At 48.4% G+C, this 27,898-nt stretch overlaps 1 protein-coding gene across 10 annotated transcripts in view; it reads right to left on the bottom strand.

The window, feature by feature from the left end:
- Positions 1-7: 7 nt before the first annotated feature.
- Positions 8-27,898, bottom strand: part of arhgap33 (Rho GTPase activating protein 33) — a 45,020-nt gene continuing 17,129 nt past the window's right edge. For 4 of the 10 annotated variants that reach the window (XM_031576866.2, XM_031576869.2, XM_031576867.2 and 1 more), the window contains 23 exons: positions 25,490-25,581; positions 23,317-23,401; positions 20,785-20,871; positions 19,978-20,115; positions 19,295-19,387; positions 18,804-18,926; positions 17,538-17,615; positions 16,874-16,937; positions 16,472-16,537; positions 14,821-14,970; positions 14,373-14,475; positions 14,066-14,210; positions 13,426-13,508; positions 12,756-12,863; positions 11,712-11,860; positions 8,592-8,612; positions 7,577-7,736; positions 6,447-6,586; positions 5,877-5,951; positions 4,679-5,448; positions 4,217-4,397; positions 3,555-3,913; positions 8-3,397 (listed from right to left, as the gene is read on the bottom strand). In XM_031576866.2, coding sequence (XP_031432726.1) covers positions 938-3,397; positions 3,555-3,913; positions 4,217-4,397; positions 4,679-5,448; positions 5,877-5,951; positions 6,447-6,586; positions 7,577-7,736; positions 8,592-8,612; positions 11,712-11,860; positions 12,756-12,863; positions 13,426-13,508; positions 14,066-14,210; positions 14,373-14,475; positions 14,821-14,970; positions 16,472-16,537; positions 16,874-16,937; positions 17,538-17,615; positions 18,804-18,926; positions 19,295-19,387; positions 19,978-20,115; positions 20,785-20,871; positions 23,317-23,401; positions 25,490-25,500 — 5,649 coding nt within the window. In that variant the 5' untranslated portion in view covers positions 25,501-25,581 and the 3' untranslated portion in view covers positions 8-937. The other 6 variants (XM_031576860.2, XM_031576864.2, XM_031576861.2 and 3 more) reach the window with 5 other exon arrangements.

The following is a 27,898-nucleotide window of genomic DNA, read 5'->3' as shown; positions in this document are numbered from 1 at the left end:
CCAAAAAGAATCCAATCAAAACAAAACCAAAAAACAAACCCAGAAAACTATATTACATGACTTCTTCACAATGAAAAACTTAAAATAAATTACAAATGTAAAAAGCAATTAACAAAACTACTGAAAACATGTCGAAGCACAATATTCAAATGGAGAAATAGTTAAAAAAGCCTTGAAAGTCCATTAAAATTACCAGCAGCTTTTGAAAGAATATTTGTTTCTGTCTCCTCAAGGAAACAAAATACTAAACTGACTTCCCTGTACAGTTTTTACTGTGCTATAGTGTGCGAGAGATACAGTAACTGAAAACCAATGAGACCTACACCTGAAAAAAAAAATAAAGTCAACAAAACCTAGGTGTGCAGGAATACCTGATACTCCACTATAAAGCATAGCAGCTACACGCTTCTCCTACGCCCTCTGCTGGGCAAGCACAGTCTGTTCTGGAATGTTTTCAAATCTAAGCCACTTAACGGTTCTTTTCTTTGATCTGTCCTCATTCATGCCACATCCGCATTTTCATTGGTCCGGTCAAGTGAGAGAGGTCAGGAAAGTAACGTGGGGGAGGATGGATGGGCGGTCCCAGGCCATTTGCAGGGGGGGTGGGGTGGTTAACAGGGTAAGACTGGACGGAGGCCCTTATTGATTGATGCTGCCAGTCCTGATGGATGTCATCACTCTCAATGCTGTAGTTGTTACACCTCAGGGGAGAGATACGTAAAGCCTTTCTTCAAAGTCCTAAAGTCGTGACACGGTCTAACGCTGACGAGTCCCTGTAGTGCTGTAGGCATAGATGCGTTTTAAAGCTGCTCCCTTCACCCGTGGAACACTTGTCTCACACTTGTCTTAAAGGTTGATAAGGAAGATGAGCTTTTGCTGTGGGCCGGCCAGGGTGCTCCTGGTGCCTTGTGTGCTTTTTGTAAGCCTCACTTCCCGTTCAGCAGTAGCTCCTGGTCTGGCCCTCGGTGTGGATGGACCAGTTAGGCCCAGGTATGCTGCCTTGTCGGGCCAGTCCCCTCTGGTTGCGATAGGCCGGGGGTCGGAGCGACGGATCCATCACCACGTCCCGCCGCGGCGTGTTGGAATACTGTGGGCTGGGCTGGACAGGGTACTGGCTGTACTGGAAGCCCCCGGGTTGATTCGCGTACCCTCTCGGAGTCCCCAGGGCCAGGTTGGAGAAGGCTGCCGACGGCGGGGTAGAAGCGTGCGGGGAACCCGCGTACGGAAGGCGTGGGTCCTGGGGTCCGCGGTGTTGATAAGCCGAGTCTGGATAATGAGTCCGTGGGGGGTAGGGGTTAAGGTTAGGGGCCTCCCCCTGGGGGCCCGGCATGAAGTCCTGACTGCGGTAGTATTTCAGAACCTGGTCACCAGACGGCATGACGTCGAACGCCTGCCGGTACTGACCACTCGAGGACCTGCGTAGGGGGTCCTGGCGGTGGAAGGCTCCCGTCGGGTCTCGAAGGGAACTCTGGCGGGTCGGCGCCGGAGTGTAGACGTTGTATGCTGGAGGCGGCTGCTGCTGCTGCTGCTGCTGCTGCTGACTGGCATAAGGGTTTGGTGGGTGCTCTACGTGAGGTGAGGACGAGGCAGAGGATGACGCGACGGTGCAGGCACCCCCTTCCCTCTCCTCTTCTGCCAGCTTCTCGATCAGCAATGAGGCAATCTCCTTCCCGCTCAGGCTCTGACTGGGACCCTGGCTTTTCTCTGCGATGGAATTCTGCGGATCCGAACGACTCCGGAAGTGGGAGGCAGCTGACGACGAGACAGGCGGAATGTCCAGGGAGCGGGAATCTGGGATTAGGCTGTTGTGGGTGGGGCTTTCAAAGTTGTGGGAGGGGCTGTCTAGCTGAGGGGTGTGGTGTGGTGACTCCTGCATCTCCTCCGGTGGAGGCTCAGGAGGTGGAGCCAGAGGTTCGGACACCTGAGTGGCGTTACCGTCCAGGTCGGTGGTTAGCCAGCCTTTGGTACCGGCTGCGACGTTCTGGGGACTGGCGAAGGGGAAGTTGATGTAAACGGGCTCCGACTGGCACTGCTCCTTGGGTGGAGGCTTGTGAGCCTGCGGAGGGGAGGGCTGGGTTGGCTGAGAGTGGAGGGGTTTGGCCGAGGCGTGCTGAGAGGAGGCCGCAGGCTCGTCACCTTTGGGGGTCTCCACGTAGCGGTAGCACACCTTGCCATTCTCAAAGTAGGGGTGCAGTTGGGGGGTAGTGACTTCCCCCGAGGGGGAGCGTTGGGAACGCGCTGAGCTGCGCTGGTGCACAGACAGGGGTGTGCCAGTGGTGTTGGTGATCGGGATGGGGTGCAGCTCGCTGCGGGAGAGTCTGACAGAGGACGAAGCCTGGCGCTGGGAGCGCGGACCATGGCTCTCCTGGGGGAGCCTCTGTTGGTGGGAGTGCCCGTGGGAGAAGGAGAAGGACTGGGAGTGGGCATGGGAATGGGCCACAGCCCAAGCTCGCGTCGCTTCTGCCGACCACAGCTGTGGTGCCCTTCCAACGGGACCGCCGGCAGGGGCCTGGGGATGGTGTCCTCTAGACATTGGTCTCTGGTTCAGAGCTGGGTCGTTGGGTGCAGGTCGGTAGTTCCCCTCCAGGTCCAGCCGCATGTTCATGTAGCTGTGTCGCGCATAGCTAGGAGGTGCCTGCGGATGCTCGGGAGCTCCAATCTCATAGTAGAAGTTCTCCACCTTGCCTGGGTCCTCAGAGGATGAGGGTACCGGTCGAATGTAAGCAGGAGGTGGCTGCTGCTGCTGCTGCTGAGGTGGCGGGGGAGGGGGAAGGGGTTGTCCAGCTGTTCTGGCCGCATGGTAGCGGGCAAGCAGGTCAGAAGTACCGGCGACCCGTTCGGAAAAGGCCCGGGACAGGCCTGGCGGGGTGCCCTGCGGCTGGCTCAGCATGCGCCGGACGCGGCCCGCATCCAGGGAGCGACGGGAGTAGTCCTGCCGGTCGGGCCTGGCGAGTTGCCCCCGCTGTGGAGCCAGATCCTGGGGCTTGGGGGGCAGTTTGGGGCGAGTGGGCTGGAAGGCACGGACCTGGGCCAAGGGGGAGCTCTCTGAGCGCGAGTGCAGCAGGTGGGAGTGAGTCGGGTTGGGAGGCTGGGGGGTGATGGGCTTGGAAAGTCCCCCAGGAGCAGGTGATTTCTGCTGCTGGAGGTGGGGGGCAGAGAACTGGCGGGAGTACGCAGGGGGTTTCCTCTGAGGTGGGGCGTCGGAGGAGGAGGCAGAGGAGGGGCTGGGTTTGGAAGGAGGGGGACCCGCCGCATGGGCCGGGGGTGACAGCTGCTGGTTCTTGTAGATGGGGCTGGGAGTCTGGTCTCCGTCTCCCGAGGAGCTCCCGGCTGACAGCTCAGAGTTGGACGCCCCCGAGTCGGACACCGAAGTAGTGGAGGAGAGAGTTCCAGTGTCCTGTCAGACAAAGACACGCAGACATTAGGGGGACAACAGAAGGAATGACACAAACAGTTCAGAGGAAGTTATCGTTCCAATATATTCAAATCTTCATTTACTTTTCATCATGGCTTTCCACACACACACACACACACACACACACACACACACACACCTGTCCTGGGGGAGACCGTGGCTCCTGCTCCTGGTCTGCTTCACCAGCCTGCTCAGCGGCGCTCGTGCCGTCTCCCTCGGACATCCACACAGACAGGGGGCGCACTGTGGAGTACAGCTGGTTGGGGTCCGAGGAGAGCAGTTCACTCGCGTCCGCCGACAGCGACCTTTGGAAGCGCGGGTCGGCCGTGTCGGAGGGGGTTTTGGGCTGCGGGGGGCGGTAGGGGGGTGAAGCCCCGTGGCGCAGGGCTTTGTTGGCGCTCTCCGTCAGAGCGAGGGCCATGAGGCGGGCAGGGTTTTTGGGTGGTGGCGGAGGGGGCTGCTGAGTGGGTAGGGGTACCCCAGTGGGACCCATAATACCTAAGACAAGACAGAGTAGACGGGAAACATTTGGGATAAGTTCATATTTCATTAACTGAGAAAAATGGGACACAAACTAGCCGCTAAATGCTAAAGTGATCTGAATGTCATGCACACAATACAAAACTAAATAACAATCATTCACTGAACAACCTTTCATTTAGTCAATCAAGCATTTGTTTTATAAAAATAAAAATTGTATAATACTGCAAGTTCTCTCTCAGCCTGTTCCTAAAATGGACTATAACCATATATGAGCTACTGGGCCACTGTTGAACGGGTTCTCCATCTTAGTTTTCTCACTTGGGCCCTTGATCTTGGCCTCATGACCCAGCTTGCTGCTGATCTCCTGCTGGCAGCTCTCAGTCAGCTGGAAGTCACATGACCTCAGCAGCATGGAGATCATCTGGGGTGGCTGGGAGGGCCCGCCTCCCTGCGCGACGGGCTGCAGTTCGCCAGCGCGGCCGCCAATCATCTCCAGGACCTGTGGATTAGATAGCAGCAAGATGAATACACACAGCAAAAAGCACAGACCAGCCTTGTGCTGGCGACCATTTGCATCAATGGAAGCTCCTTAATTATTGTTAAACTAATACAAAATATAACGACTGTTAAATATTGTATATAACAATGTAATGATACAACAAGGCAATGTAATGTAATGGTAAATGTAATATGTACCAGTAATGTACAGTTCAATGATAAATGAATTACAGAAACGGCAGAAATGAGGAGGCTTCTGTTGTACAGCCATGCCCCTCTCACCTTAGCAGGCACGCTGATGGCGATGGGGTCTGAGATGTCCAGCGGGGGGGATTTGGGGGCTTTGGGCGAGAGGGCGTGCACCATCTTCCTGGTAAAGGAGCGCCTCTCCTGAGGGGGCGGGGCAGTGGGGGCTGAGCCTGCAGCAGAGGGGGTCTGGCTGTGGGAGGGGCTCCCGCCAGGCTCGGCTAAGTGCGTGGGGCCGGCGGCGGCGGCAGAGGGCCTGTGCTGGCAGTACACCTGTGTCTGAGGAGCCGTCGCCGCCAGGATCAAGCTCCTGCGGGGGCCGGCCTCCGACTGGTTGAGGACGGAGTCCGGGTCCTCGGTGACGGAGCGCTGGCTGCTGGAGTGGGAGTGGCCCTGGTGGCTAAGGCAGCGGTAGGGAGGGGGCGTGGCCGCAGGCGGGGACTCTCTCCCTCCACCCACGGCAGAGGCCCCGCCCCCTAACCCCACCGGTCCGTCCTCCAGGAAGGTGGGGCTGAAGTCGATGACGTCCTCGGCCATCCAGGCGGCGGCCGGGTCCTGTGAGAAGTCAGGCAGCATGTAGACGGCATCCTCATCCTCCTCCTCTCCATCGTCTTCGTCCTCTTCCTCCTCCTCCTCCTGCTCTGCGACGCGGCGGCGCTCCTCGGGCAGGAGGCTGTCGTAAGAGCGGCTGCTGGGCAGGCGGGAGGGAGGCCGCTGGGGGAGCAGCTGAGGGTCCAAGGAGGCGGCCAGAGAGAGTCCGTCACTGCTGGAGCGAGGACGCCGCAAACGCTGCAGCTTACCTGGACCTGAGAGAGGGGGGAACGAGGGGGTAACAGAGGGGGAAGAACACAATAAGGGTGGGCAGGAGGGAGAGAGGGGCAAACAGAGGGGGAAGAACACAATAAGGGTGGGAGATGTGCAGCGGGAGGGAGAGAGAGAAAAATACATAATGGAGAGGGGAGGGATAGAAAAGGAAGGGAGACGGAAAGAGAAAAATGACAGAAAAGGAATAAAGAGAGGCAGCAAGTGTGGAAGATAAAAAAACTAAAATCACGGGAAATTCCCCAACACTTGCACTTAACCTCCCGTCTGTCTCCCAATGAGCTCAAGACAGCTTCTATCTGGGATAAATGTGGGTATCAAGATGGTCCAAACTGTGTCCGGTGCAAGCTGAGCTTAAGTTACCAACAGAAGTCCATGGTTTATAGGTAATAATATCTGGGTGCCATCTTACCTGCGCCACTGTGCTGGGATGACAGGGACTCCTCACTCTTGGCTGAGCGCAGCGTCACACTATCCACACGGACCCCTGGGAAAGAGAACAGCAGCAGTAAGACAGACGGCCTGTCCGGTGAACAAGACTTTAACATCGGTCTCTCCACAGTCCCTGGCTTGGTAGTGCGTGACTGGCATATGCACATCACACAGAGAACACACAAAGAAATGAAATTCTTGTTTGTTGTGATCTCTCCCTGCAGTTTGAGAGCAAACACCCAGTCTGTGACAAAAGAGGAATAAACTACTAAGGTATGAAAACTTCATCTACGGCTAAATGAGTGCCGCGTGTTGAATCGGTTGAATTGTGGCAAAAGCCTCAAACGACCCAGTGAGAAAAGAAATGTATAAATTAAGCATTTTCTTTTTTTTTCTGTAATGAGACTAACTTGTCTTTCTACAGAGAGCCTTGGCCAGCGTTGCTGCTGTAACAAGAGAATAAGATTGCAGATGTGTTTGTACCAGCGTGAGAATAAGATAGATCATGTGTTTTACCACCGTGAGAATAAGATAGAACACGTGTTTGTACCAGCGTGAGAGGTGGCCGGCTGGAACAGGGAGCTGATCCTCATGGGCTTGCGGCGCCCTGACCCAGCTGGTTTTCCGATGGCAAAGAACGTCTTCCAGCTTCCTCCAGCCGACTTCCGCACCTTCATCCCCCTCTTCCTCCTTGGCGTTGGGGTGGGAGTGAGAGCAGGGCCAGGGGAGAGGTAGAATAGGGGGAGAGGGAGAAGAGGGGAGAGGGAGAAGAGGGGAAAGGGAAAAGAGGGGAGAGGGAGAAGAGGAATGAGTTGTAGCTCAAAACTGTTTTTGTTATATTGTGATTGTCTTGAGATTTCTGTTATACCAATGATCAAAGCCATTTTTCTGTTATACATATATTTTTTAATACTTTTGAATACAAATTTCATACTTTAAAACTTAGAAGATAATCCAGGAATACCCCATTTTTTTCTCTCTCATAACTACACTGTACTCAACACCGGACGAGTTCAGTCAGGTGTGTGAGGGTGGGGACGGTTCAGTCAGGTGTGATAGGGTGGGGACCGGTGCCGGGGGCCCTTAACCTTGTCCCACCCAAAGCATGTTGGGAACTCAACCATCAAAACAAACAAGCCCAGGCCGAGGAAGAGCCCAAGGCTTTATTTACACACAAGCTACACTTCACTGCACCTCACCGCTACACACACAAACCTTTCAGCGAACTGTCCTGGCATTAATATTGATCTGGTGAATGCAAACAAGTATGTTAGAGTAGGGTAAGCAGTGGAATTATTTTTGTTTACCACTTTGTTCTTTCCCTTTTACCCATGGTTAAGGACTAAGTGGAGCTTGTATATTGGGATTTTATTTTATTTTATTTTTGATATATTGTCAATGTTATGTTTGATATATACGTTAATTCCTTTTTTAAAGGTTGTACAGCCTTTTTTCACTCTTGCAGGGGCTGCCAATGGAAACTAGCCTTTTGGCTATAATTGGGTGCATTTACATTTTAATGTTCATGAATAAATTGATTGATTGATTGGTAAAGAAATAAATGTGGATTCTCATGAGGACGGTGCAGACCTGCTGCACAACACTGACTAACCTGTGGGCAGGTCCAAAAAAGAGATAAGCAGATCTTAATGGGTCTTTAGGGACCACCACACTACTAACCTGTCCTCCGGGAGGTCCAGCACGGTGTGGAACTTGCCCTGGAAGGGCAGTGGAGCCCCTTGGAGGAGCAGAGGCGCCTGGGTCCGAGCCTGAGCCTCCTCCAGGGACAGCAGACGCGTCGAGACGAACGACTTCGGCCTGGTGAGAGACTGCCGTCCTGCTGAGGATGAGAGAGTGATGAGGGGGGAGGGGGGGGGGGACCGATGGGAAGAAACCAATAGAAAAAAAAAGAAAGAAAGAAAGAGTGAGGCAGTAGAAGATGGAAGGATAGAGAGAACCACAGAGAGAGAAGTGATCGGTATATGAGGGTTGAGAGGAGTGAAATGATTGAGGAAATAGAAGGGAAAAAGAGAACACTATTAGTGCCGTTCCAATATGAGGAGGAAGACTGCATACTGCGAGACAGACAATATGGTGGTGGCAGCAGAGACAGGGCAAACACAGCGGTGGGGAATTATCACAGGAAGTACAACATCTGGTCAAGCAGCCAGGGATGACAAAAAACACTAAAACTCCTGAGGGAAGGAGAGCGGAGAAAAGAAAAGTCAAAGCACTGCAACTGCAAACGCTCCGACACGGTCCCCATACTGTGCACAGACATGGACCTGATCTGATTTTTTTGTTTTTTCTTCAACTAAGTGCAAGTCTACTTCAAGGTTACTTGACAGGGCAGCAAGTCTCTAAATTCAACGCCTGGTCCAGCACTTTGCACAGCGGACACATGCTTGGCCAACAGGAGCTGAGCACAGAGTCCTGATTGGAGGGTGTGGATACCAGGATCGTGTCACAGAATCCTGGTACTACAAAGCAAGGGAAGAAGCTCTTTTGGGCCAAAGATAGCGATGGATTGACTGTTCATATAGAACTCTAAAAAACTCTTGATCAATATCACTGATAAAAGCACACAAAACCACTTTTTTTGCAGGAAAGCTTGGGATAAAGGGGTTTTAGTTGGATGATTAACAAGCGGAGGCAACACTGCTAGACCAGGAAATAAGATGTCTGACTTCTTTACCTGATTGGTCGGCCTCATCCACTTAAAAGACAGCAAACAGTCAAAACACAGCAGAACACACAACAGTCATACACACACGCATACACATCTACACAAACCTTTAAACATCTGTTTAAACTTTTAATAGTAATTTCACATTTTGCTGGCTCATTAAGTTGCCATATCACACCTGAGTGCCACACCAACTTTGCAATACAAAATATAACGAAACACAAAAATCCTGTTCTCCTTAAGACAATGTCATGTTTAAACATGGGAAGAATGAATTACCTCTGATTTATTTGACAGAAAGCTGTCTGCACAGATATTACTTTTGACAGTTGACAATTTGACGAAACTACAAGTCTATAACTAAGACTCCGATATCCATTTCAACCAAGCATCCTGGGGGAGATGAGTGAGAATGAGATTGGCAGACGTTCAACCATCTCTGATTGATTGAGCATCCATGCAGGTCACACAAACGTCCATATTTAACAGTGGAAGGAGAACCAAAAGCAACAGTGTAGAGACACAGGACAAGACTATGATGAAGACCCAGGCCAGCGTGATAAATGGCGTCTCCATGGACGCAACCCCCCCCCCCCCCCTCGTCAGAAGACAGAGAAGTGGTGAGTCTATGGGATGGGGTCCTGAGAGGTGGGGGGCTGGGTGGGGTGCGGGGTGGGGGGCTGGGTGGGGTCCCCGGGCCCCCCACACGGGACCTCCCTGCGCGCCTCCTGCAGACTCACCAGACGCGCCCTCCGGGGCTTTGGCACTGGCAAGCGCCTCGACCGGCCCGTAGCTATGGAGACACACACCTGGCTCAGTTGAGGCCTGAGCTCTGGGATGGCACTGACCAATCAACCTTACTGGTGCCGTGGATATTACACACATGGCATGGCTCACATGTAGAAGAGAGCTACAGAAATTGATGGCTTATGTATGAACAGATGGACAACAAGTGAGAAAACATGAGGTGGCTAATGTGTGATGAACAACAAAGTTTAAATTAAAGTTAAAAATAAGTGTTTTTACATTTCGCATGAACCAGTAGCTTGGAACCCTTTTCTCAAGAATAGACAGATATCTGAAAGCAGACATTTGTAGGCAGGCAGCTTCAAGCAAGAAGAGCGACACCAATTTGAAAAAGGATATGCATTCAGTTCATTCTGAAACAAGTTCAGAGTTGAGAATTTTCAAGAAGGACTTTAATAGGAGATTAGTGCCGTGCTGCAGATCCAAATCCAGCACATTTTGGCCCATTTGCTATTTCTACATCTGCAGGTAAAATTATATAATGTTCAGATTTTAGAGGGCACCATTTTATTGCCTTAGTGCATCTGCCCAATAATCTCATGTGGACAGAGATGACTGGTTTGGTCATGCTAAGTGGTGCACATGAGACCACATTGCACTCCATCCCAATAGGGGGAGGTAATGTGCAAAAAATAAACTACACAATGCAGGCCACAGTTGTACTGCTAAACAAACTTTAAATCTATTCATGCATTATTATTCAATTTCATGCAATCTGTAAAAGAACTCCTGCAGGCTATGATGGCCAGGCTGCCATCGTCTGACAACCAGCAACTGAGTTTCAAAATACTCATCTCACAAAAGCCAGTAAATGATGGAGATAATTTCCAAACACTGTTAATGACTTAAGAATATAATAATCCACCACGTGGTTTTCCCTGCTGAATGCTCAACTTCTGTCTATATAAACCTTGTGCGATGTGTTTATATAGACAGAAGTTGAGCATTCAGCAGGGAAAACCACGTGGTGGATTTCTGATGTCCGGGGCAAGGATGGAAGTTTTGCAAGGTCGGAAGAAGCACAGTTCGACCCTTCTTATCACTTCTGGTCTAAACATGCTCTTGTACATATGCAGACTAAGTGGCACCTAATAATTTAAGTTACACACACGCAGAAACACAGAAAGACCATGTTCCTGCTTACATAAGTGCATGATTCATATAAGGCAATTAATAATACAGGGCACTTGATTATTGATTAAGTCATTAACAGTGTTTGGAAATTATCTCCATCAGTAAACATATTTGTATCGTTTCTGACAAAGTAAACTATTGAGAACTTTTGAAAAATCCAAGTAATTCACCTCTACGTACCAATGTAGAGCTGTTTGAAATGATGCGATAAGTAACATATTTTCATGAAAAAGGGGAAAGCATGTATCAGTACAGTATCTATGAGTACTTATTTATTTCTTGGAAAACATGGCCTGGCATTATGAACGTCTACAGCAGCAGCAGCACACTCAGCACAAGAGCGACAGGAGAGGTGGGCAGAAGCAGGGACAGTTTAGCATTTGTGTGTGTACGGCATATATTATTCACACAGCTCTCTTGGTTTTGACCCTCAAATGCAATGAAGCACAAGCGTCACAACAGAACCTGTCTGCCAGAACACACAGATCAGGACCCACAATGCCTCAAGCGCAGGAACACCACAGTCGCACACACAGCACTACGCCAGCGATATAACCACACAATCACACACACACACACACACACACACACACACACACACACACACACACACACACACACACACACACACACAATCACACACACAATCACACACACAAAGCACTACGCCAGCGGTATTACCACACAATCTCAATCACACAGACGCAACCTAAAACTGAAGAGGGGGAAGCAGACAAACCGAGCTCTTCCGTCACCATAGAGACCTGAGATGGGCCAGAGATCCCACGCACAACCAGCTGATAAGCACACAAGAAAGAGACAGCCTGACGCCCACACACTCACTCAGCATTGAGAATCATTACTGCGCTGCATGCACAGATACAGGACAACTCCATGAAGGACAGCTGGGGGTGGGGGGGATCCATGGACAAAAGGAAGAACGAACAGGGTGATGTGACACGCTGGAAGAGATGCAAGAGCGTGAATGCCATAGCAACGGCAACTCAACAGAGCAGACTGGAGAGCACTCACTGACTAACAGAAGGACACTGCACACTGCACACTGCGCACAGCCCCCTCCCCCCACACTGCACACTGGACACTGCACACACCCCACCCCCCCCACACACACACTGCACACAGCCCCCCCCACCAAACTAATGAACACTCTCTCACGAGGCGACGTACCTGCAGTGAAGCGGCCTACTGAGGTGAAGCTGTCGCTGAACAGCACGTCCACGTTGGTCAGGAGGAACTCCACCACCACCGACTGGATGCGGACCTCCTTGAACGGGTCAGCAGCACCACTCAGGCCCACCACCTCGATCTCCATGGACCTGCAGAGGGTTGGGGGGGGGGGGGGAGAGACACACACACACCAGCATAAACAATCATGTGTCTGATGACACCTGCGATAGAACATCAGAGAGTCTGTGATCCTTGTTGGTTCCATCTGTATCCGTCTGTTGTCACAGTGAAGACAACCGGAGCATTTAGGGCAAACTTGCTGGCATGCAAAGACACGCACATGTGCCGGCAAACACACGGCCAACACCCAGACAAAAAGTGTTTGGGCCAAAACAAAATGGTGCAAAAACACACAGTGTCCACCTGTACAAGGCAAACACAAAAAACATGTACCACACGGGCACGGATGACCTGAGACAAACACACAGAGCAAACAGGACCACAGGTAAAACAAGCAGTCACACCTACACACACACGCAGACACACACACGGCCCAAATGCATTTGGGCAAAAACAAACACATCATGCAAAAACCCTAAACTGTAGGTGCTGATAGACATCAGACTGAAAGCAAACAAGTAGACACAAAGACCCACGCACGCACACACACACACACGCACAGACACAAAGACCCACGCACGCACGCACGCACACACACACACACACAGAGACATGCGCACGCACGCACGCACACACACACAGAGAGAAAGACACACACACACACACACACACACACACACACACACACACAGAGAGAGACACGCGCACACACACACACACACAGAGAGAGAGACACGCGCACGCACACACACACAGAGAGAGAAAGACACACACGCACATACACACACACACACACACACACACACACACACACACACAGAGAGAGAGAGAGACACGTGCGTGCACACACACACGCACGCACACACACACACACACAGACACGCGCGCACACACACACACACACACACACACACACAGACTTGCCTTAGCAGGTTTGGCGCCCACACAATGGCCAGGTTCTTGATGTGCATGTTGGTCTCTTCACTGCAGGTGGCCAGCAGTGCCAGGTGCTTGATGAGATACTCCAGCGTCCTGCGACACAAATCAGCTTACCCACCATCCGCACACCCAGACAGCCATCAATCTATCCACACTCGTCTATCTGTCTGTCCGTCACAAGACTATCGAGCCCTAGTAACACCATCCTATTCTCACTTGTTCTCATTGTAGCTCATAAATCAGCTCCATTTGTCAATACATCGTGTCATTTTACTGCATTATGAAGTATTTTATAACACAATGTAATCGCTGTCACAGAGGAGAGGCACAGTCGTTACACAAGCATATTCACTGAGTGTTAGTAAGAAGCAAACTATCAGTCCCTCTGATCAGTCCTCCCCTTTATTTACTTCTTTTTACTTGTTCACTTTCCTCTTATTTATTTGAATTCTTTATTGTCTTTCCTGTTATTGTGTATGTAAATCACACTGAGTTGCACATGTGCATGAAATGCGCTATATAAATAAAGCTGCCTTGCCTTGCATCTGTGATGTTGCCACTGATCGAAGGTTTGTTACCCTCATCTGTGTGTGGATATGTATACATATGTGTGTGCGTGCGTGTGTGTGTGTGTGCGCATGTGTGTGTGTTTTACCTGTAGTGAGGAGGAGGCAGCTGCTGAATGACGTCATGCACCTTTACCATGCGCTCATCCTCAGTCATCTCTCCCATGCAGTCCTGTCCAGTGGAAGAGAAGGAACATGTATGGAGGGGGGAAATACGAGAAGAACACTAACTATTTTGGGCCTTTTTACAGATTACCGCAGACATTTACCAACTACGACCAACATCCACTGCTATTCAGGTATTTAAGTGATGTTGTAACGCATACGGATAAACCATTACTAGACTTATGATCCTGGTAAATCAGACTTATGTCATTAATGTTGTCTACACTACCGGACACTAAGGTATCATCTGCTATGCTCATACTCTGTAAAGCCCTGTTTGAAAGCAGCGGAGGAGGGGGAGAAGAGAGATAGAGAGAGAGAGAGAGAAAAAGAAGGAGAGAAAAGAGGAGAGAGAAGAGAAGAGAAGAGAAGAGAGAGAGAGAGAGGAGAGAGAGAAAGAGAGAGAGAGAGAGAAAAGAGGAGAAAAGAGAAGAGAGAGAGAGAGAGAAAAGAGAGAAGAGAGAGAGAGAAAAGAAAGAAGAGAGAAGAGAGAGAGAAGAGAAGAGAAGGAGAAGAGTGGCCAGAGAGGCCTGCGGGTGTCTGGTTGGGAACATGGACACTCACAGCGAACTTTTCGTAGAGCTGGTAGGTGAGCAGCGGGTTGGGCAGCTCACGGAAGTACAGCTTACACAGAGAGCCCACGCAGTGGATGTCCTGCATGTACAGCTCTTTCGTCAGGTCCGGAACGTTCTCGCTGTCAAACTCGTGCCTGAGGGAGGAATTGGCGGAGAACAGCCCGTCACGTTTAATGCTTCTGGCCTCCTAACTTGGGTTAGGAATACGGTCAGCCAACAATGTCCTGGATGTACTATACAGCGTATGCCCCAGGGGAAATCAGCGCACGCACGAGTAAGATGAAAAGGGATCAAACCTGAGCTTCTGGATGTTGGAAGAGACCCCGGAGTGTCTGTAGATGCCATCCACAACGCCATGCTTCTCTAGGAACTCTGAGCAGCTTTTCAGCACCTGGGGGACTGCACAGGAAAACCACACAGAGGAGCTTCACAAACAGCATATGGCAGATAGTACTTCAACTCAAGTTTGTCATGGTTGGTGTGGAACTTTAAGTGTCACTTCACTTCATCACAAGTGTTAAAAAATATTCAGCACCTTCCCACTACAACATGGTTTATTCATCAATCATTTCAATACAATTCCCCTACGTTATATACACCCATTTTGTCAACTACCTCAAGCCGTTATTTCTAATATGATTCTAATAGCAACCCATTACAGCATTTCCGCTTTTTCTGTTTGGGGTCTGAAGGCGTACTGTCTTTCACGCAGGACAACAGTCGTCACCGATCACTTCCTCGTACCGTCTTGTCCGGAGTTGAGCAGGTGCTCTCCGAGGTCGCAGCCGAACACCCGCTCCTTGAGGATGCCGCGCTGCTTCAGCTTCTGCTTGGTGGGCCGTGACTTCATGAAGGTCCTCAGGAAACCCATCAGCTTGCCGTGCTTCTTGGACACTGCCAGAGGGGGGCGGCAGAGAGCCACTGAGTTAATTTGCAAAGGGGATGCAAGTGATGACAAGAGACTCCAAGAAGTTCCCACAGGGCTTTTCAAAGCACTCACAATAGAGATGCATGTGTGTGTGTGTGTGTTTGTGTGTGAGTGAGTGAGTGAGTGAGTGAGTGAATGAATGAATGAATGTTTTTTTGTGTGTAGCTCTGTGTCTGTGTGTTCTAGTACATCTAGTATTTGAGTGAGTGCGTGTGTGTCAGAGCCTGAGCCGTGAGCATCAAAACTACTTTCATAAAACAGGGAACAAGTGGTCACCCAAGGAACACACACTGCCTCCGGTCTCCGGAGTAAAGCACTTTGCTCCCATTAAATCCACAGAACAACCAGTGGACATGAAGACACACTAGGGTTAAATGGGTTCATGAAAGCCTGTGTCAGTCAACATACGAACAGACATCGGCGTGTTCTTTTTTTTTATGGCCGGGCGCTAATCGATGCCATCAACACAGTAAGCAGCGAACCACGGGCCTGTGTTAGAGAGATTAGGATTAAAGAGCGCCGTGACACAAACAGTGGAAATGGAAACAAATCTATCACCTTAACTCTGGAGTCAACAAGCTGCATTCACAGTGTCTTGCTAAACTATTTGTGATTGAGAAATGGTGAGGGCATAGAGGGGGTTAAATACTTTGGCACAGCACTGAACTTGCAAGTAATCATAGATAGGTCGAAAATAACTGGTGACCCATCTTTTCCTTAATTAGAATCTTACACTGATTTTCACGGTGTCTGCATGCCTGAGTTCTGTACATGTGACTGTACTTCAGATGTGAGTGACTAATTCTGTTTCTGCTGGAAGGAAGTAAATGAAGTTAGCAGGAGGAAACAGTTAGGAAGGGCCTTGTATTAGCAAGACAGAGGTACACAAGGAGGAGGGGTTGAATAATTCCATTTGAAGCTGTTACCAGAGAATCTTAGGAACCAAGGCTGAAGAACTAAGAGGGAAGAGGAACATCAGAGAGAAAGAGAAAAAAAGAGGAAACACACACACGAGAGAGATAAACGACTCCAAGAAGGCAGCACTGAAATGCTGGATTCATCAAGTGGGAGCTAAAAGCTAAAAGCTAATTACGATAGCTCAGTAGGGGGTGCGCACACAGCACGTGACGGAGAGGACAGTGGCTGAACCCCCCCCCCCAACTCTTCCTACACAGCCGGTAAAAAAAAAGCAGAAGTTCTAAAATAGCTACAAAACTTCTGAGTTGATTTATTGTTGTGGTGGTTCTGCACAAAGAGACGACGTCACTGTGCATTAGTTGCTGACAGAGCAAGCCAAATTCCGCCACAACAGCGTGTCTGAGAAAAAGGACATCTCACTATAGAAAGCTTCTCAACATTAACCTTCATCATCCAGACTGACTATCATTACCCCGTGAGGCTAATAAACCTTGGCTTGAACATTCACAGCAGAGACAAGCAGCCCGTGGATCATTTAGCAGCTCTCACCTGACGTAGGAGAGGAGGGTTCGCCAGCACTGCCAGCCCCTGGCTTGGTGGCCACTCCGTCAACCTCTTCAACGACAACAGACAGACAGGGAGAATATTGATGATGGATAGGGACGATAAGTATTTACATTTCTTACATACAATAGATGAAAAACAAGTGTGAACCCCAGAGTGCAATTATTGTGACAATGATTTACAGCTTTAGGTATATAAATGTGATGTGTTATTATTATTATTAATATTAGGCATATAGACACACACACACAATGTACTACATCAAGGCCTTGAAACACTCAGACTTAAACAACATACAGAAACCAAAATAACTGTGACAAGTTGCCCCATAAAAGATTCACATTTTATTTATACCCTGTTAGCATTGCCATGGAGTGGAGTACATACCTAGTTTTGAGGTCTGGGGCCTCTCATTGATCAGCTCCACACACTCACTGGGAAAGAAGCCAACCTGCAGGCCATGCGCACACACACGCACGCGCACACACACACACACACACACACACACACACACACACACACACACACACACACACACACACACACACACACACACACACACACACAGAGACAGAGATGATGAAATCAGTCCAGGCAGAGTACACTATGGAGGCTTCCAATGCTATTGTGTCTCTACTGGTGTAGAGGGAGAGAGAGGAGGACAGGCCTGAGAGGAGAGAATCAGAGGAGGATTCAGAGGAGATAAAAAGGTGGAAAAAATGGAGAAGAAAGTAGTCACTAACTGTGGGATAGAGAGAGATAGATAGATAGATAGATAGATAGATAGATAGATAGATAGATAGATAGATAGAGAGAGAGAGAGAGAGAGAGAGAGAGAGAGAGAGAGAGAGAGAGAAAGAGAAAGAGAGAGAGAGAAAGAGACAAAACAAGAACAAGAAAAAACAAGAACAAAGACTGAAGCAAGCCAAACAAGAGCAAGGATGGAAAAGGCAAGACAGGAATAATAAGTGGGAAAACAGAAGTTCAAGAGCACAGGAGACAGTGAGGCCTGATGAAGGTGATGAGTGAGTGCTGTGAGCTGGATGGGCACCTGAAAGCCATGTTTGCCTCTCCACCAGCTGGTGTCCTCCTTGGGTGGCATGTCTATCACAGATAAGATGTCTCCCACCTGCAAGCACGAACACACACACACGCACACACACACACACACACACGCACACACGTATACGCAAACATGCACCAGCATATACACACAAGCCAGCACACACACACACACACACACAAACATAAACACACAGATTACACACAATCAAGACAGGTTAATGATGACAATAACAAGCTGGCTGTCTGTGCGTGGAGAATGCTTTTGACAGTCACTGACAGCTTGTCAATGTTTTGTTTTTCCACCAACAGGACAAGCACAGGCGTGACACGATCTACTGAGACTACAGGTTCGTAGCGAGCATCTGCCTGTGCAAATGTAGCTCATGCGAACGCAAAGTCACTCAGAGCTGTGTAGATCCGTGGTCACAGAGAGCACGTTGTGAGACGTTTAAAGAAAAGCTTTAGCCTCTGCACAGAAGCATGAGGGGTGAACAACCACACAGGTCTGCAGGAGCACAAACACAAATACACCGTCGACACACTCTGCAGACAAAACACTTCAGCTGCAACCAAAACAGCCTCCAGACAATACGTACACAATGGCATTTGTTTAACACTCGCGTGTGGGGACGGGACAAACTTTTTCTTCACAACTTCTCTCTCTGACCCAGAAAGAGGAGAACAACTGAGAGGAAAAAAACAAGTTCTCATTTCTTACCAAATGAGAATGAAAGAGAGAGAGAGAGAGAGAGAGAGAGAGAGAGATAGAGAGAGAGGGAGAGAAGAGGAGAGAGAAAGAGTAAAAGAGAGAAAGATAGACAGAGAAGCTGTAAGAGAGATGAAGTTGATGAAGGTTGATAAGGAGCGACGGGACCTACATGTGCTTAAGTGGCGGGTCACCCCGTTCTCTGGCCCAGAAAGACAAACTGAATGTGGAGCATGACTACGGGAGGGGGGGGACAGGAATAGACATGCTAAAAGGAGGAAGAAGAGGAGGAAGGAGAACATGAAGGAGAGAGTGACGGTCATGGGAGAAGAGGAGGTGTGAAGACTCTGTGGGATAAGATAGAGCCACTGAAATATAACAACCATGGCCAGAATTACTGCTGAACAAACGATTAGCCACCAATTAGCAGCATGGATTCATACATTCAATCCAGACTTCAAAACTCTCATTTAACTTTTTGATTGGCAGCCTGTGCATGTCTTGGTTGATGCTCTGCATCTAAGAAGAGATTCTGAGCAGCCGTACCTCGATGGAGATCTCGTCGCTGGCCTGCGCTGTGTAGCGCTTGATGACATGAGCAGCAGCGATGGCAGGGACGTTCAGCGAGGCCTCTTCCTTCAGCAGAAACCTGTTCCCGTGGTTGTCAATCTGAGAGGGACAAGGTCATCATGCTCAGCAGCTTCACAGGAGGCTTTCTCCATTCACAGCGCCCACCTCCACCTGAGCCTTCATGTCATGTTTTACACGGCCTCTACATTCAAACCCTTATTGTGCCACACAAATGACAGCTGCCTTTCCACTATCACTGTAGTAGTTAACATGGTAGTTTTCACAAATGTCTACACATCCGTAACAGTTCTGACTGTGCCATCGCTCAGGGACAGCTTCATAGACAACTACCATGGTAGTTCTGGCTGTGCCGTCGCTAAGGGACAGCTTCATAGACAACTACCATGGTAGTTCTGGCTGTGCCGTCGCTCAGGGACAGCTTTATAGACAACTAGCAGGGTCCTCACCTCCATCCAGGTGAGCACAGGCCCACAGTTCAGCTTGTTGTCCACGACCATAGAGAGGCGACTCAGGTACTCAGACAGCAGTGGGGTGAAGATCTGATTGGCAGAGGACGAGTGAAGGGAGCGAGTGAGAGACAGAGAGAGAGAGAGTGAGAGTGAGAGAGAGAGAAAGAGTGAGAGAGACAGAGTGAGTGAGAGACAAAGTGAGAGACAGAGTGAGTGAGAGAGAGAGACAGACAAAGACAGAGAGCGCATAAGATGAGGGAAGAGAAAAACAGAAGTCATGGTTTGCAGGAAACTGCATTGTCAGAAATCATTGTCATGTTGATTTGCTTCGATGATTTGAAGTAGCATACTGAATACAGTGATGCAACAAGAAGCCAGGACCAAAGAGCTAAACTAAACCTCACATTTAAATGCAACAGTACTTCAGGCCAAAAGTCACAGCTCTTCATGGGTGTCCTGTTGAGCAGGCACGGCTCAAGCTCGTCATACCCAGGGGGTCTGTTCACCGCCCTCGATAGCTACGCGCTGACCTCGATACCGCCCTGCTAAAAACTGAACTGAAGAGTCCTGCGCTAGCTTAAACCCGGGCGCCGTCTGAAAAAGCCTCCCCCGGCTGCTCGTTAACTCCTGGCGGACGGAGCCAGGAGGAGCAGGGGAGCCTGAAAGGAGGGCACGCTCACCTCCACCTTGTCTCCAATCTCGCTAAGCGGTGGCAGGGGCAGAAGCTGCGAGTATCGTCGGTCGTAAATGCACTGGTGCAGGTGGGCGTCCAGCGTCCGGAACTCCTCGTACGAGCGCCGAACCATCCACGTCTTGCCCTAGACGCGGAGAGACGGAGGAGACGGTGTACGATAAACAAGAATGAGTGACTGAGTCAAAGAGGGAAAGAGAGAAAGAGAGAAGAGGAGTGATCTACAATAAAAAAAATGTCTCGGAGAAAGAAAGAGAGAGTGAGAGAGAGGGGGTCTGTGAGAGACTGCGCAACAGCGCGAGAGAGAGGGTGAACGAGTAAGGGCACACAGTAGAGATGGGAAATGGGGGAAAAAAGAAAAAAACAGACAGGGGATCTGTGGGGGAGGAGGGAGGCGGAAAGGGAGCAAGGGTTTGCAGACACAGGAAAGAAGGGAAAACAGACAGAGAGAGCGATCGAGAAGTGAACAAATGAAAAGAAAGAAATCCACCGGAGGAAAGTCCAAAATCCAAAGCGCAGCCATGAGAAGAGCATCAATGGACCAGAGAGCAGCACAGTGTTAACCCTAACCCAACGCCCACACACACACACACACACACAAACACAGACTGTGAGGAAGATGAACACGTGACATTATGGTTGCTTGATCAGGAGGCTTGATGGAGCGCGCTTCTTCTCGTCTGATTGTTGCTGTGAATGTGGCGATGGGGACAGGAGGAGGCTGGTTAAAAATAACACCTCGCCAGGGCCTGTGCCCAGTCTGCGCCCATCCTGTGCTTGTGCTGTGACCACTCACCTGGCAAGACACCTGCACGAGGAAGACCAGGTCTTTGGCTGAGCCCAACGTCCAGCTGGCGTCGGTCTGCTCGATCGCAAACTGCAACTGTGCAACCACACATGTGAACACACACACACACACAAATAAATAAATAAATAAACAACCGGTTATGACATGAAACAGGTGGGCCATAACATACAACCTGAACTGAGAGTAAATACATATACACACACACACACACACACACACACACACACACATACACATACACATACATACATACATACATACATACACACACACACACACACCAACACGCATACATACATACAAACACACACACACACAATACTGATTATGTTCCACATGCCAGACTCAACTTCCTGATTCTGTCTAACTGAATTTACTAAAGTCACCTCAAGTCCATAACCGAACAATGCCAATTCTCACATCCCTGCATACCTGTTCTAACTTCCTTTCGGAAGTCCCCTAAAACACTCTACTGCCCGAATACACAAAGCACCGCAAAACAAGCTCAACCGCACTTTCACATGTCGTAGGGACGGAACCCCTTAAAGGCTGTGGGACTAGAACGTCAAGAAGTCTCTTGGCTCGGAAAAGGTTCACGCATACAGCATGGGCCTAGACACAGCTGAACGCCCGACTGAGGAGCGTTCCAAGGGGCCAGGAATGTCCCTTTGTTGCATTAAGTCCACGACTGGAGCGTTGGGCCGAGAGTTATGTTCTTGAACTTGCTCAAGGATACCAAATTCTTTGGCCAAGCAGCTTTTCTGCTGTGTTTTGTCACGGCATGATAGGGTAGACACACTCCCCTCTTAAAACAGTGACATCATGTCTAAGGAGAGATGAGCTCTACTGTAAAACAGCACTATGATGCTCTGCTGTATACGAGAGGGCTGTAACGAGTGGTTTACTAACAGCAAGGGACAGAAGACAGACAGATAATTGGGACATTAAGACATGTGGTGTCAAATTCTAGGTCATCTATCATTTTGGGCTTGCGGTGAACAGATATGCGAGATTCTACATTTGTTTCTGCGCGCGTGTATGTGCATGTATATGTGTGTCTGTGCGTGTGTGAGTCGTGGAAGGATAAAAGGAAGGAAGGATAAAAGGATGTAGGCAGCACGCGCACACCACACACACACACACACAGACACAGACACACACACGGACCTTTGCAGTTACTTGTGTTAATACATGTGTATGGAGCATACTTTGTGTGGTGTTACAAATATGTGGATTTGTGCATGCGTGTGTGTGTGTGTGTGTGTGTGTGTGAGTGGTGAAAGTTGTGTGTGAATAAGTCTAAGCATTCAGAAGGAACAACAGAGAGAGCACTTTCTTCCACTTGACTGCACACTAACTAAAAATCTGTGTACGTGTGTGAGAACATATGTATGTGTATGTGTGTGTGTGTGTGTGTGTGTGAAGGTCAGGCACAAAGAGAGTGGTAGCTTCAGCCCTGAAGTCCTTCCTGCTCTACTCTACTCGACTCGACTCCCCAAGCCTCTCTGTGTCCAGAGACTCACAGCTCTGGGGCTGTGACACACACACACACACACACACACACAAACGCTATGCTCCATTAAAAAAAGACTTACAAAGGCATTTTCACTCTCAGACATTAAAAACCAACAAACAGAAGAAAACCTCAAATTGAATACACTCCCACGGAGCCCAGCCTATCACTCTCGTTCGATCCACCTGTTCTTCCTAGTGCACTAAGCGCCATCAGAGGCCCTCAGCTTACCGCCAGAGGCACCGTGAGTAAGGTCACAGGTCACAGGGCTGCCCGTCTGTTTCTGCTGCTAGAGGAATATGGCTGCTAATGTCATTAGCATCTCTAATGCAACCTAGCTGGCAGGCCGGATTAGCGGCGGTTGAGTGTGAGTGCTCAGGTCAGACGAGGCCTTGCCCAGCTGGTAAACCTAGGATGAGTGGCAGCTCGCAGGCACAACCTGGTGGCGGACGTGTAGTCGCAACGAAGGAGAGCGTATTTCTAATCACAAAAGCTATGCTATGTTATATGTTTGTAACCAAGACTACGTATTTCTATTCACAAAAGTTATGCTATGTTTTTAACCAAGACTACGTGTTCGTTTTCCAAACAGCCTATCAGACGAGACTTTAAGGAGGCTTTTGTTGTGGGATGCTCTGAGTCAACTGTGCTGGTCATCACTGTTTTAAAACACATTCCATTTACTCTCATGTTATTATTGCTGAGGTCTTCTAGAATAGAATCAGATATGGCACTTTTGCATCAATGTTTTTAGTTAGGTGAAATATACAAAAACATCAAGGCATGTTCCGACTACCTAAAAGAGTCTAACAGGCCTTGGACTTCCAAGTGTTAAGATCACCTAGACCTCAAATAAGCTAACAATGTAAATAAGCTTAGAATGCAAATTTACATTTACATTTTACATTTAGTCATTTGGCAGACGCTTTTGTCCAAAGCGACGTACAAATAAGCTAACAATGCAAATAAGCTAACAATGAATTTCAGGCACAATCATTAGACCTTACCTCAATGGAACTAAAGTCGACATTCTCGTAATGGAAGTGGGCACAGTCGGCGAGCTTGGGGAAGTGGCCTTTCACAACGGACAGCCTGAAACCAAACACAGACAAAAAACGTTGTGATGCCTGTGATGTCTGCAAGAGCTTAAAATGCACTCAGCTGTCCTACATCAAAACATAACAAAACGCATAGCTTCACATTTGCGTATTAATGCCGTAATCTACGTGTGGGGATGGGGAGGAGTGGGGTGTTATTGTTCCAGTTCATATTCAGTCGTGTCTGGAGCATTGTTAGTTTTCGCACATTACAGGCCTGGTCAGAATTATTGGCACCCCTCTGTCTCAAGTACAGAATATAGAATATCTTCAGAAATAAATGCACATGAATCAACTTGGAATAATCAGAACAGTTGAACAAATGAATGAATTAACCAATGAATGATGGTTTTACTGCATAAAAAGGGGCTGATTGTTTCACCGTCTTTCAAAATTGTGAAGACAAGAGAGCTGTCTGAGATTGTCAGAAATTGTAAAATCGAATTCCGACTAGGCTACAAGGTAACCGCCAGATCTTGAAATCCCTGTTTCAACAGTTTGTAATGTTATCAAGAAGTTTCACAGTCATAAAACTTCCTCAAATATGCTTCCAGAACGTGGAGCTAAGAAGAAAGTAAATGAGCGAAGTCTGCAAAGGTTGGTGTGAAAATACACATTGCAAGACATCTACAGCGCTTCAGGCTGACCTGGAGCAATGTGGAGTGATGGTTTCAGCCTATGTTTAAGGCTAAGGTCTTTCAGCAGGACAATGACCCAAAGCGCACACCCAGCAGGTTAAAAACTTATGGTTGAAAAGGAAAAGATGAAACTGTTTTAAACTGGCCAGCAGTGAGTCCTGACCTAAATTCCATTGAAAACCTTGCTGAAATCAACCATTGCAAAACTTCACTTCACTGCACTGCAAACTAAAATGAGCTTGAACACACAGCAATGGACGAGTGGAAGAAACTACCAGCAGATGGGTGCAAGAGGCTTCTAGATGGCTATCAAGAACAGTTAGAGGCTGTCATTGTCGCCAAAGGCTCTTCTTGTTTCTTCCTGTTAACAGGGAGATTCTCCCTTGCCCTGTCGCCATTGTGCTTGCTCTCAGTCTCAGGTGCCTTGAGACAATTTTACTGTTTAGTTAAATACAATTTTAATGAATATATTTCTGCACTTAAAATTTAGTTTTTAATTTTGCCAAGGACTTTATCTGCCATATTGTCATATTCACTGCGCTACATATAAGACTTCAAACCTGTATGATCCAGGCGGAGTCAATGGCAGTCCGTGTTTAAAGAGGGCGTGTGATCCAGGCCGAGTCAATGGCAGTGCGTGTTTAAAGAGGGCGAAGATGATTTGCATGTTATGCCAGCAGCTGTGGTGTGTTCCACAGTAGAAACCGTCCAGTGATAAAAGCGTCATTAGGTCCTCTGTGAAACTGCAGCTCGGTATCGACTAGAGGGCCAGCAGGAAGTGAAACCACACTTCCTCTTATTTCAACATTGTGTGTTTATTGGCGTAGGAGTGCTATTTGTTTGGCGTCTTACACACCTCGCAAGTGCAAAGACTTGGACGGATATGAAAAGCAAAACCACTGATCCAGGACCCCAACCACCACAGCAACCGCATTTGGATGATCACCATGGTAACCTCATTTGGGTGGCTGAAATATCCTGAGTGAAGAGGAAGAGCCCGCTGCATGCCCCATCCTGCTTTTAGATATATTACTATGCATCTACATAGATACACACATATATACAGTACCAGTCAAAAGTTTGGACACACCTTTAATTTTTGTGTTAAGTGTTTTCTTTACTTTTATTATTTTCTACATTGTAGATTAATACTGAAGACATTTAAACTACGAAAGAACACATATGGAATGATGTACTAAACAAAAAAACTAAAGTGTTATTTACCATGTAGAAAATAATCAAAGTAAAGAAAAAAAAAATTATAAGGTGTGTCCAAACTTTTGACTGGTACTGTATATACACTAGATATACAGCGGTTACAGGGAAAATGTGTACTTTACTCCTTGTGCTGTTGTGCACATGTAGAAATGGTTTCCTCTAAGTTCATGTCGTTAATTTCTTTACAAGCTTGGCAAGTCTCCAAAGGCACGACCGTATCAGCTCACCTTTTGCTCATCTTCCCCTTCAAGTTGGCAGTGGTGCCCACCGAGCGGGTTGTGGGCTCCCCAGAACTGTCCAGATTATCGGTGCTCCGAGCCTAACAGACAGGTGATGGAAAGAGAGAGAGAGGGGGGGGAAGAGTAAAAGGAAAGGGGTGAGATCTTTCAGATAATGGCTCTGCAGTGTGTGCCAAAGTATCAGCTGATGGCAAAAGCACAGTTCATTTGATCTGTTAGTAGCTGAAGAAGGGTTACCACAAATCAAGATTTGAAGAGTGCTAATTTCATGTGGACACCTTGGAGTCTTTCTGTCACTGTGGGCTACTGATAAAACACTAAAATGTCAGCTATGTTATGGACTACAAACCCCAAAACTCCACTCATCCTCACCCTGTAGGTTGGAAGTGCAGTTCAATCCCTAATTCTGTCAAGAACTGTACAGAGTAGAGAGGATCGGGAGGCACACCATCAGACAGGCTCAGGCAGTAAATCGCTTGCTTGTTGCACTCGGAGGACACAGTAGTGTGTGTGTGTGTAGGGAAAGGACTGGCATAGGCTGCTTAGTTGGTTAATCCTTAGGAAGCACAAGGAATTTTGCATATGTTAGGAGTTGGTTGGGTGGCTTTTCTTGCTCAACTGCAATTGGCTGACTGACGGTTGATATCACAATGCTATCCCTGTCGTGGGCAATCTGCTGACTAGCACAGACTGAGCATAAAAAAAAGAGCTCACTAGACGGGTCCTCATGCCTTCCCACACGCAGGTTCTGTTGATGAGGGCATCCTGACTTCTTGTAACATGATGGCACAACACCCATGTCTGCCAGGCACCACTATTTGTGCCTTAAACTCATCTGACGATCTAGTGCCATTAGCACCATAACACACAGCAGTGGTGGAGACCTTGGCCTAAGCCTTGTGCTGGATTTGTCAAACTGCAGTTAGGCGACTGTTGGGACATCTTTTGGGTGTATGAGAGCATGGACACGTGTATGTGGTCATTTTAAGTATATCATTATAAATATGTAATCAAGGCAACAACTAAAGAATAAAGCGAAGATCAATGATTATGCTCTTCAAATCACAAACATAGGATCTCTTCCATCGGAGGCAGACAGACCAACACAGCACTCAATTAAGACAGACATACAGAGCTTAAAGCAAACCATTTTGAATGTTTCGATTGATTGGGATGTGTCTGGAATCACAATGTGGGTCATGGAAGTTGCATCCACCCCTGCTGCACTTACCGGCAAAGACAGCTGCATCACGGGTAAAGAGAGACCCCCTTGGGAGAGTTTTAACAAGGGATAATCGTTTCAGAGGGGTTGGCACAAGACTGACGAAAACAACTGAATGAATGGTATGGACCACTGAGATAACACACAAGACACTCTGATCTAGCACTCTGACACTCTGACCACTGATTGTAAACACCCTTTCATTGTTTTGTCTAAAAACCTCTAAAAGCCAAGGTCTCATGGCCAAGTCTGGATCTAGAAACATTTCACAAGTAATCTGGGGAGCGAGATGTGCGCATTTTCACCTGACAGTCTCTAAATCCCCCCCCCCTCCCGGTTTTAGGAGAAAGCCGCCAAGATTTGCATGCTGAGGCGAGGAAGCCGAAGATGGAGACGAGAAACATTTTAGAAATACCGGTCGCTGTCGCCCTGGCTCACACTCAAACACACATTAAGGGGACCCAAATCCTCAACTCAGTCCTATACAATTACCCCACCCTCCGCGTACACAAAAAAAACCTGCAGCAATATTTAGCGTTTTCTTTCCTTCTCGCCACTGGACGTCCTACCATTCCCTGTGAGCATGTGCCCCTGGTCTCTGCATCGGGAGGCATCTCTAATGAAATCTAGGCCTTCCGGGCTGGTCCCTAATGACAAACAGACACTATGCCATTCAGACAGACAGGAAAGGGGAACAGCTGCAGCAGAGACAAAAATCCCACCCCCCCCCCCAAAAATAAAGAAAAAAAAACATAAAGCTGGTCATGTGGGCTCTCCAGAGAAAGTCAGTGGAATAATATTACACAGACACACATGAGCACACACATACGGTTAGGGTGACTATGAGCGCATTGATTTTGAAAAGGTTAATTGAAGTCACATTTGACATTTCAGTGATCATTTATCTACCTCCTTTCCACATGAATACACACGCACACACACAAATATGTACACTCACACACACACACACACACACAAATATATACACTCACACAAACACAGTGGGTCAACCCAGGAGAGTGAGAATAAACAAACCATTGAGCCAGAGTGACATTCCTGGTGAATAAAGTATGTGGAAAGCTGATTAAGATATAGCGCTTCTCATGGAAGGCATCACTTTCACTCACAATAGGAGGAGTGTGTGTGTCTGTGTGTGTGAGAGAGCAAATATGTGT

Source organism: Clupea harengus, chromosome 11 (assembly GCF_900700415.2).
Source record: "Clupea harengus chromosome 11, Ch_v2.0.2, whole genome shotgun sequence".
In the NCBI taxonomy this organism is placed as follows: domain Eukaryota; kingdom Metazoa; phylum Chordata; class Actinopteri; order Clupeiformes; family Clupeidae; genus Clupea; species Clupea harengus.
Note: the sequence above shows the minus strand (reverse complement) of the source record. Positions and strands in the feature narration are given on the sequence as shown.